The 11,058-nt window shown below is 38.5% G+C and overlaps 1 protein-coding gene across 4 annotated transcripts in view; it reads right to left on the bottom strand.

Annotated features, from left to right (window-relative positions):
- Nucleotides 1–249: 249 nt before the first annotated feature.
- Nucleotides 250–11,058, bottom strand: part of TIPARP (TCDD inducible poly(ADP-ribose) polymerase) — a 41,603-nt gene continuing 30,794 nt past the window's right edge. For all 4 annotated transcript variants that reach the window (XM_030493962.1, XM_030493965.1, XM_030493964.1 and 1 more), the window contains 4 exons: nucleotides 7,925–8,093; nucleotides 6,248–6,429; nucleotides 2,031–2,306; nucleotides 250–991 (listed from right to left, as the gene is read on the bottom strand). In XM_030493962.1, the coding sequence (XP_030349822.1) occupies nucleotides 544–991; nucleotides 2,031–2,306; nucleotides 6,248–6,429; nucleotides 7,925–8,093 (1,075 nt within the window). In that variant the 3' untranslated portion in view covers nucleotides 250–543. The remainder of the gene's footprint in view (nucleotides 992–2,030; nucleotides 2,307–6,247; nucleotides 6,430–7,924; nucleotides 8,094–11,058) is intronic.

The raw sequence follows: 11,058 nt of genomic DNA, 5'->3' as shown, positions 1-11,058 counted from the left end.
TCCTGTTTAATAATCCAAAGTATGAGCAGGATATTACTTTTGTAATCTCTCCCAATCTTTCTGAAATACAGTAATAAAAAATAGCAGTTGGGAGAATCTCTTGTTTAATATACTTGGGATGAAAATTATCTGGTTCTGATATCGTAAAATGGCCATCCTTAAGATTTTGAGATCAGGGCACATGCTAGGATAGCTGCTCTAATATGCACATAACACAACTGAAATTGTGTACACACACACACACACACACACAGTTTTTAACATGAATATTTACTAACATAAATAAACAGTGTTTTATAACAAAAGGCACAGATTTTCAACTATAAACAATGGAAAAATATTTACAATTCGCACATACATAATCAAACAGCAAGTGCACAATTGGTCACTTCTGATCTCCTTTTCCGTATTTTGAGATTTAGTTCCTTCCAAGCAAGTAATTTAATCAGTTCTGCAATGTCCACATTTTTTTCCCCGACAAAAACTGCTACCAATGCCAGATAAGAGAGTTTATTAAAACGAGTACTTCAGCAGCACAAGTTTTCAAATGGAGACAGTGTTGCTAACTTCTTCATATTGGATAATAAAATAAGGGTAGCTCTGATCATCATTAAAAATGACAAAAATCTGAGGCTCAAAGAAATTGTCCACACAAGAGTCATAGAGGTCACTGGTAATGCTGCCGGGGTTCACTGGTGGAGGTCTCCTCATGGTGTGATTACCCACCGTGTACCTTCCCGTCAGTACTTTCGCCAAGAACATGTAATGAACTCCTCTGGGTGACCTTTTGGAAAAGTTATGGGAGTAGCTTGCCTTTCTGGCAAAGTAACTGCCTTGTCCAAACATGGTGGCATGCTTCCCGCAGACGCGCGGGTCGAAGTTGTGCTTGCAGATTCCATCCACCACATCCTGGGAGGTGCCATGGAACAAATGCCTTTCGTTCATTATCCTGTCAAGCCCAGTCATTTTTTTTGACATATATTCCTTTTTCCTGGAATAGAAAATGGAAAGTGAAGATTAGTATTCACTGCAGATCTGCAAGGGAAAAGCAGTTTCCACTCCAGCTCTTGAAGTATCAGTATTATCCTCTGCAATAGTAGAGCTGCAAGAGGAGATATGAAAACATCTCCGTATGGCTAGCAGAGCAGGTCTTCCACTTTCAAATAAAGCTTTTGTGTGAAATAGGTATATTTTAAAGGACCTGAGCTGATACTGCAGGAGCCAGAGGTCTCCCACCTGCACAGCAGCAAAGGCTTGAGAAAGCTTGAGAAGTGCCTCCTTATCTTTGCCTGTATTTCACCTCAGATGCAGAAGGAAATCTTCCTCCAAGTGAAAACAAGGGCTGTGCAAGAATTAAATCCCACTACAGCTTCAGAAGAGGCCACAGTGAGGAATTACTGAGAGACAGGCTGGGTGAAGATGCTCTAGAGCAGCAGGAACACTGTAAGAGTCAGTCCTTGCTCACCCAGCCCGGCCCTCAACTTCTCCTGAGATTCTGCCTTCCTTGAGAAGTGACAGAGAATACCTAAATCTAATTTCCCATCGGTTATGAAGTGGTCAATAGATGGTAACTTTCAGACACAGTATCTTTGGTTTGAATGGAACTGACAGACATAGGATTTCATCTTTCAAGGCCACTGCAAGGCCCTGTGTCACCATGATCTGGGGAGCCATGACACTAATGGATATCTTCAATGTAGAGATGATTTGATGAAGACAATGCCTCTTGGCTTGAAAATGAACCTACAGATTTTTCAGCTAGATATCCTAGACTTATTTTGAAGTTTCTGTGAAGATACATTTTACAGAGGTTATCAGTAGATAGTATATTAAACCTCTTATGCAGGAAACCTCAGGATATTTTTCAGTATTTTTCAGATAAAGTTGTTCAACTGAAGATGCTCCTTTTCTTCAGCAAATCTGGAGTTTATGTATTCTACTTAGTGATCAATGTCTATTTTTCAGCCCAAATTACATATTTTAAGGTATTTTTCCACTACGGTAAAAGAATGGTATTTGCATTATCTTACCTTTTATATTTTTCCCAAAGAAACTGATTCTGCACTCTCAGTATTTTCAAAATTTTATATTTGGTCTCTGGCACAGTCTTGTGAAATAGGTTATAAATGGTTCTATAGCTCTTATCTTCCTTCAGAACAGGCACTTGGATGAAGTCCTGAGATGGATCCATACTAATCCAGGTTTCAGGATAGAAGTTTGGAGAGGTAACAGCAGTTGGAGACAAGACATGTGACAAAGCTGGTTCAGCTGATGGAGAGGGTACTGGAGAGTTGCCACTCAACGTCCTAGTTGGGGAAGGAGAAAAGGTTTGTGGTTAAAACATCACAGAGGAGCTGCTAATCACATTATTTCATCACCAACATATTTTAAGCAATTGTTGCTTGTCAGTTCTGTAACAATTTACACATTTTAACCGCAGACTCATAGAATAGTTGGGCTGGAAGGGACCAAGTTTATTTATTTAATGCTTGCTGTTTTAAACATGCCAGCTATTTCTGCTATTTTAATAACTCCTCTATCCACACAAACAACAAAATCTTGACTTTCAGGGATGCTCTTCTATGTAGGGAAATCTTACTGCTTGGTGGTGTTTAAAAGCCTACTATCATCATTATTTACGTTCTGGGATGGGGTTACAAACTATAGACAGGCAGAACACTACCAAATACGATTATTCTGTATGTTAGCTATAAAGTATTCATTATTTTAATATAGCAAATAGGACTTACAGAATAAGAAAAGATTAATAATGTGGCAACATTTAACCTAATTCCCTCAAAATACAATACAAGGAGTAGAAACATACATTTTCTTGTACAGTATGAATAATGAATAACCCCAACTAAAATCATTTTGTAGGCAAAACTTGCCGATTATGTAGGAGATGCTATGTTTTCAGTACTACCCAGTATCATGCTGAGGAAGGCTCTCATTTTCATTTGTGCAGGCCAGATGTAGATTTGCATTTGCAGTTGCTTATTTTCATGCAACAGACCAGCCCCTGCTCTCGGGAATGCTGCCAGGTAAGAAGTCAGGAAGTGGTGAAGGAGAAAAGCAGCAGCACGGATGCCAGAAAAAGAACAGACACTAGTAAAATCCACTTAAGGACATCAACTGTGGTAGGGCAAGACTTTGTTCTTAACAAATATGTGCACCTCTGTGGAGCTTTCTCATACTCTTGAAGCTGCTAAATTTAGATAAAGAGTGTGATATTTGTGGCTTATGTTCACCTGACTATAATCTGAACAAACAAGCCTTACTCATCTGAATAATCCTTACTTATTGGAGTTCTCCCACTTGCGTCAATGCAAATACTTTGAACATGTAAAGCTTGCATGTTCAGACTCTGGTTTTCACACTTCAAGTGCACAGCTCTTCAGCTCCTGCAAGCTGGTGAGGATCCCTTTCAGTTGCAAGAATATATGCAACTATCCAAATTTCACCAGATGAGTATTTTATCAAAGTATTTTAATAGGTAAAGTTTCCATGACCCCAGGCCCAACCCACAATGAACGCAAATGGGTATGGTGCACTTGGAAGAAGGCAGCTCTTGTTAGGACAGCCTATGAAGTCACAGGTACCCACCATCTGACTGGAAAGACACAAGGTATATCTTGTCTGTAAATCCCACAGATGACCTTAAATTAGAATTCATTAAATTAAAGTTTAATGAACAATAAAGTTCATGAAATTTCTAGGTCACTTGTGTTCTGATAACATAACACTACCAAAACATAAGATGAAACGTGCTCTGACTAGGAGGAAATGGGGAAAGTGAATCCTTTGCATATTCGTCTCAGGGAAGCTGAGGTTTGACAACATCCAAGGACAAATCCTGCCTTCCTGCATATATGCAACTGGATTTTGCACACAGGAACAATAGGCAAACTCAATTCCCTGTGCCATCTTTGTAAAAAGAAAGTTTCCTGGAGAACAAACAAACTCTCAAAGCTTTGCTAAAGTCAAAGCCATTTTCTCCAGAGTTATTCTTCAGGAATCAATCTTCTTTTGTTCAGGCATGATGCTGCCTGAAAAGCCACAGAACCGTGACTTCTGCACCCAGCCAACCTGTTCTCGAGGTACCCCGAAACACAATCACAGAGCAGTTTCTGATTGTCCCTGCTCATTAGCCTGCTTTTCTCTGCAGAGCCAACACAATTATAAGAATTCGACTGCTATTAACATCTTACCTACAGAAATGTCAATTAAGGTTGCCTTTCAGAACATTTAAAGCTAGTGCTATATGAGCATTAAAGAACTGTATGTGATTTTTTTGTAGGACCCATAAACAATTTAATGTGATTTTCTGATTGCAGGTTGAGCTCTTCGAATCCAGAAAAAATGTTTGGAGAAAAAAAGTCTATTTTTAAATTGATACATTTGATTTGGATCACACAGACAGTAAACTGTAATAGCACTCACACTTTTCAAAGCAGACATACTTTTTAAGGAAGTGTTCATGTGGCTTTCACCTGCTGTTCAAAGCTAAAAAGATTTGCATGGATTTGACTTGACTCAGAATTCTTCTGTTTATTAATAGTTTAACAGAAACTCAAAAGATGGATTTTTCTAAGAATGATTATTAAGAAAGAAGTCTGCAATATTACAGTGTGCATTTAATTTCTTTTTCTTTTTTTCCTCCTAAAGTCAGTGGGTAAAAAAATATTACTGTAGAACCTCATTCACTCACACATGGACTGGAAGACCAGTCACAGAAAACAGTAGATTATGGATTAATGAGTAAGATATCAAGCACAACAAAAATACTGCAATCTTTGGTGGACTTTGTTAATTTCTTCTGACTAGTGTAAACTATTTATAAACATTTATCACACAAGGGAAGCCATTAAAAAGTCAATGTTTGTCCACCAGTACCACCCAATTCACACAGTTTATATTCAATAATTCTTTCCCAATTTTGTAACAGATTTAAGCAGGTTGGAGGGGAGGGAAATAAAAAAAATCTTTGTGGTAAGTGGAGGCAAATACTGACTTCTTACGGATAGCTCTCATAAATAGTTAAAATACTCTTCTGTTCCTTGCTAAGAATTGGTAGATTTTCAATGAAGCATTACAAGGTCTTTAAATAAAGAAAATAAAAATGAGGTTTACTGCAGAACAACAGAAATTTCAGGGCTTATTTTATAGATTGGGTAGCTGGCATGAATAGTTATAGTCAAGCCCTTGTGAGTGTAAAACACTCAAGGGTCCACTAAGATTTTTTATAATTTTATAAATATTTTTTTTTATAATTCTAGCATATCCCAAAATTATAAAGTTACACTGTAGTAAAATAGTCACTGCTAGCAAAACATCAGGAGAATACCTGAAATCCTTATTTTTCATTATGATGATAATCTGAATTGCTGTAACTGGAAAGTCCACACAGTCTTTTTACCTGCATCCTCCCAGTATCTTTTTAATTATTTTGGGTTTCCTTCCTGTAAAACTGTATCTAAAAATGTTTCTAACAACAACCACATGTTTTGAGGCTCTGACCAAATTCTCTTCACCTCGCAATCAGATGCAGTAACGACTCTGGATGCTAATGAGCATTCTAGCCCTACTGCAGCAGTTAAAGCATCTTTGATTGGCCCAGCATGCTAAACTGCCATTCAGATTAATGAGTTCCATCCCTTTGCTAACAGGGCAATATGTTGCTAACTACTGAACTCCGACAATAATGTTTCCAACTGTGATGGTGAGATCACAAAAATGGCATTTTTATGAGTTGTAATCAAAAATGACTACAGTGCAACACTTCCCTCATTCTGCCTTTCATGGGCGAGTACGTTAACCCCCAGTTGAGATGACAATAAAAACAAGGCATGTTTTAATTGTGCTTGAAATTTATAAAATGCTTTTGAATGCTCATCTTTATGGGACCTATAACTGTTAGTTCACTATAGCCAGCGAGATGCCGAAAGCTGGACAGTCCTTTGGCAAAGTTTAAGTACATCTGTGCTTCTGATGTTCTGAGATCCACAAGGTACATTATAACCTTTAAATAACAAATACAGCCTAGCAGTAAGGAGTTCCTTGGGTAGTATTTATCTTGAGAAGCGGCAAGTGAGAGCTGCTAATATGACTGAGAATTTTTATTATTGCTTCTGATTTTTCTACCCAATGATGCCTATTTCCTCATCACGTCTTAAGGAATACAGTTCTCATGGACAGACCAACATGGAGAACAAATGCAAAGTTTCCATTTTGCTGGGATACGTACTGTAAAAACGGCATCAGCACAATGCATGAGCGAAGAAGGGGTCTCCTCTTGATTTCTCTTCTGAAACATGCATTTTGCTGGAATCCATCTTTGATGTTTAAGATATACTGATTATGCCAAGTAACAAACCGAACCTCTTTCAGACCACGGCAGCTGGCTTCTTCTATCAATCTTACAACAGGCTGTTTAAAAAAAATTAAGAAAACAAAAACATACACATGATAAATTACATGTTCAAAATGTAATATTCTTGCCAGAGACCTCAACGAATCCCTCTGTCTACTCCCTTCATCTCTCCTCTCTCTCCCCTTGTGCTCTGAGGCACAAGTACATTCAGACTGCTAAAAAATGTTCTATTACCTGTTTGCAAGATGTGCCAATAAGGCAGGTTTCACAACTTTTCTATGTAGTTGGTACTGGTGCTGTCGTATTTTTACATGTCAAATGTTATTCCCAATATCTAATCTGAAACTCCCTTGCCACAAACTACCTACTTTTTGTCTTTGCCCATTGAGTGCGAAAAGCAGAAGTCTGCTGTAGAATGGTCTTTTATATACTAATATATTCTCTTTCTTCTTTCTTTCTTTTCTATGCTGGAGAAACCCAGTTAACTTCTCCTCACAGGTCAAACATCCTAAACTTCTTGTTATTTTTGGTGCTTTCTTCCAGGCTCTCTCCAGTGTTTTTTTTCATTTGCAAAGCCCTAAATTGCATATAGTGCTCTGCCTCAAGCTTATAAAGTCAGCATGATGCATGAAACAGGTGAATGTGATCTAGTTTACACTGCCAAAATTATGAGACACTGATAAGGTTTTATTCAAAATATTATGCACAACTCTGGCCAGCCAAAGATGAGCTCTTAACTACAACAAGTATTTAAAAGTCTTACTGGAGATCTTACTTGAATGAAGTGAATAGAAGTATTCTGGGCTTGGTTTGATTAGGTTTTGGCTAGCACAATACTGTTTGACAGTGGATGTGATTTCTGTGTCCATAATTGGGGTTAATGAGTTGGAAGAGAGAGGGCCTACTTACAACCTGATATGGAAAAACTGTGGCTGTTAAAATCCAATGGGCAATGGTGACACTAGAATGAGTGCCCATAAACCATCAGCGAATAGATTCCAACTAGACATGTATGAAAAGGTCCCTAAGGAGCAGGGGCATTTGTGGCCCATCCAGCTGCAGCAGTGTACAGCGCAGCCAATGAGACAGCAGGGGGCTGGATCCAGTGATTCTGGAGGCCCATGTCCTGCATTGCAGTATCTTTGGGGACAGGTAAATAAATTAAAAACTGCATAGCTAAACGACAGTAGAGTTAAAAAGGCTGCAGAGAGCCGTCCCCCCGTCTTAAAACCAGATTTCTAGGGATTAGAAAGGACATTCTTGGTACTGACATGTCCAGTTTGCTCTCAAATTTGGCAATTTGGTCAGCCTCTGTGTCTCCGATGTTTTCAGGGATAATTCAAGCTGCAGTCCAGCAGAGCAGAATTCTCCTTTTATTGCTTTTTCAGTTCAATACTGACCTTCTTGATTTTGTTCCTCAACAATAGCTCTTAGGTAACTTTCCTGAATGTTTGAAGAGGAAACAGACTAAAAATGTACATATATAGTGTATACTGTACATAAGAGTTTTGGTTACAACCCAAAAGCAGGATTCTCAAATATGTTAAATACCTCAGAGTATTCTCTCCAGCCAAAGTGGTCCCTGCAGAAGTATTTCCAGACTGTGTAGTAGTTGGAGCTGGAGCTGGGGCAGGAAGGTGTGGACAGCCGCCGCATTTGATCAAACTCAACAGTTTCGTATAATTTCATAGCATTCAAATCCACCCAAAACTCATGTCCCCTGGAAAGAACAAGAAAAACAGAATTCTCACTTTCTGTAATCCATTAAAAAGATATTTCAGAGGTAGTAAAAGAGCCAGTCAGAACTATAATTGGCACAGCCCTCTTCAGAGATGCCCTGGATCTGGCTGTGCTCGGGTCACATGAGGCTGTGAACATGAGGATGTCCCACAAGCTTGAAGTGGGCACAACACAGAGACAAGCTAATTAAGGACATTGAAGAGCTGTGAGGGCAAAGTAACTCTTCAAATGTCTCCAGGGGCAATGGTAGAAAAACCATGGCTTTCAGCACAGGAAGACATAAAACCAAACCCAGCAGTCTTCCTAGACCAGTGGTATTTATTCAGTATGCATGAACAGTACAAAAATCAATATACATATCCTTGACATTTTGAGCATAGCTAAGTAAATACATCACACAACCGTATTTGACGAAGCAGCCACAAACTATTCAAAAGGTTATTCTTGTGAAAGTTAGTGCTTCAGGGAAGAAAAGAAAATGTAAATGGCTCCAGATGAGGAGCATCTGCTGCCAATCCACCAGAGAGTTTTAGTATCTTTCATCACGTGCCGCAGAAGAGAACTACCATAATATGAAAAGGAAACATGATTTCACAATTATGGAGCCTACACTGAGGAATACTGGCTTTTTTTTTTTTTTTTTTTTGTAGCTATATTGCAGCTATGAAAATCAACAGCAGTGTGCAACTTCACTGACTGGCGCTTCCAAAAGGACCTAACAACTACAAGGATGCTACAAATTAAAAACCAGAGTATACCCATAAAGGGTAAAATTTTAGATAAACTAAAGGCAAAAATATAAAGGGCACTTCCTCTGCAGTTCAGAGTCATGTTTACCAGTGAGTGCAGAATGCCTCAGCAAACAGTTTCTAAAGCTGTTTCGTTAGTGTTAAGAGAAAGACATCAAATAAAAGAACATTCTCAAGTAAAACATGGAGTTCTAAAGCCCTGCTGATCGTTAGACAATCATTAGTTTATTAGCCATCAAGAACTGAAGAAATTCATAGAAATTGGAAGAAATGACACTAATATTCATTCCCTACAGAAATCGGGGTTTTTTTGAACTTGGATTAACGTATTTCCAAAATAATGCTGTTTACATAATTAGTTTTCTACTTTTATAATCTCTTTACAAGTTGTCATCTTACTGGTATTCATTAACAGTTACTAATCTTTGGCAACTGGAAATGCAGCTTTTGGGACTATATAAAATATTTTCTTTGAATTCTTAATAGTAAACATAAACCAAGCTGATACTTGAAATCTACAGTTTATTTTTAAAACATTGGCACATTAATACCTTAGAGATCAAAGTACTGTGTATGAAATTTGCCACATCAAGTGACAGCTATTCTCAACATCTACAGGATTTGATGAAAGCAGATTTGCTTGAGAATGGCTGCAATTTTGCTAGCTATTTCACACTCTTACTGGTACAGTTGCTGAAGAGTTTTATTACGCTACTTCCACAGAAAACTACTGAAGAGTTCCCACTTTAAAAAATTATGATCAGCTGGAAGGATCCTTCAGTCCTCAACAGGAGGTACAGGTGCATAGCTGTTCTTGGTGTTTATCATCATTAATTAATTGCATTTGGGTCTGTGAAGTGCTAAGCACAGTTTGAAGTATTAAGCGCTTTCCTGACACAGACAAAAGGACAACGTGTCTCTTCCTATGAGCTCACAATCAGGCAATCTGATCCACTGCTGTTTGGGTAAATTTAGATTGCTCTGTTTTCAATAAGCATTCATGTAAGACTTAAAGATATAGAATAGTCCCAAAAGTCAAATCAGATGTCTTAAAAATGCAAGTCCATGAGCTACCTTTAAAATTCTTTGGACACAGAAGTCATTCTTTTTGCAGCTCCCCCAGCACCCCAGATCAAGGCCCCCCAGCACAGGTTTTGTCTGACTCATTTCAGTGACGATTCACCCTGCGGTTGGCTGTCCCCTCCACAGCAGACCTGCCTGCAGGAGCAATGGCTCCAGCCAGCCTTCTTCCCCTTTACACTGAGAACTTACTACCTAAAAGGAACACCTTCCTGGGTCCCTGTACGTGATTCTCTAAAAACTGTCACAGCACCACACTAATTAAGATGAAAATTTTGTCAAGATGACACTATCACACCAAATCCGTTCAAGATTTAACAGTGTGTTCCCTACTTGCGTCAATGACATACAAAATCATTACACTTAGACTATGGGTACAGGAGGAAACCAGCTATTCTGCATAGGTGTATTCTAATAACCTTCCCATCCAAGCTGCATCCCACTGCAAGACGTTTGATACACTAATTAAAACTGACGTTCCACAGCCCACTGCATCAGAAGCTACTGCACGGGCACCCACACGACTCAAGAAAATGCATATAACAACAGCATGACAAGACAAACGTCGGATACAAATGATACAGCACAGATGTAGTCAGAAGGAAAAGTAGCATGAAGCAAAATAAATGACCAGTACAAAGGGACTGAAAGTAAACACAGGGCTTTAAAAAAAAACCAAACCCCCACACATTTTCTGGAGTGAAAAAATCTAGTAACAGATCACCCCACCTTCCTCGCATGCAGTCATTTTGTTCCACAACAGCTACAATCTACTTTATTTGAAAACGCTGTGTGAAATCATGAGGAAATCATCTCTCTGAAATATCAAGTGGTGTTATTATTTATAGTATTTGCAGGCAGCACCACAAGCATGATTTTTTGATTGAATTTCATCATGAATATATTTTTAATGCTCCTTTAGGGCCATTTGCTTTTTCTTCTCAAAACATTGTCTTACAGTTCTGAATGCCAGTGCCTAATAAAGCTGCCATTTTTGAGAAAAGCACGTTTAGCAATTGATATTATTTATATTATCTTTTCAGAGTGAGGACTTTGACTCACTGTTTTGGGGTTATGTTGCACCGACAAATCCAAGCCCTGAATCAAGACCCGCAG

Source organism: Strigops habroptila, chromosome 8 (genome assembly GCF_004027225.2).
Source record: "Strigops habroptila isolate Jane chromosome 8, bStrHab1.2.pri, whole genome shotgun sequence".
Taxonomy (NCBI): domain Eukaryota; kingdom Metazoa; phylum Chordata; class Aves; order Psittaciformes; family Psittacidae; genus Strigops; species Strigops habroptila.
The sequence above is the reverse complement of the archived record's forward strand: the minus strand, read 5'-3'. Positions and strand labels throughout refer to the sequence as shown.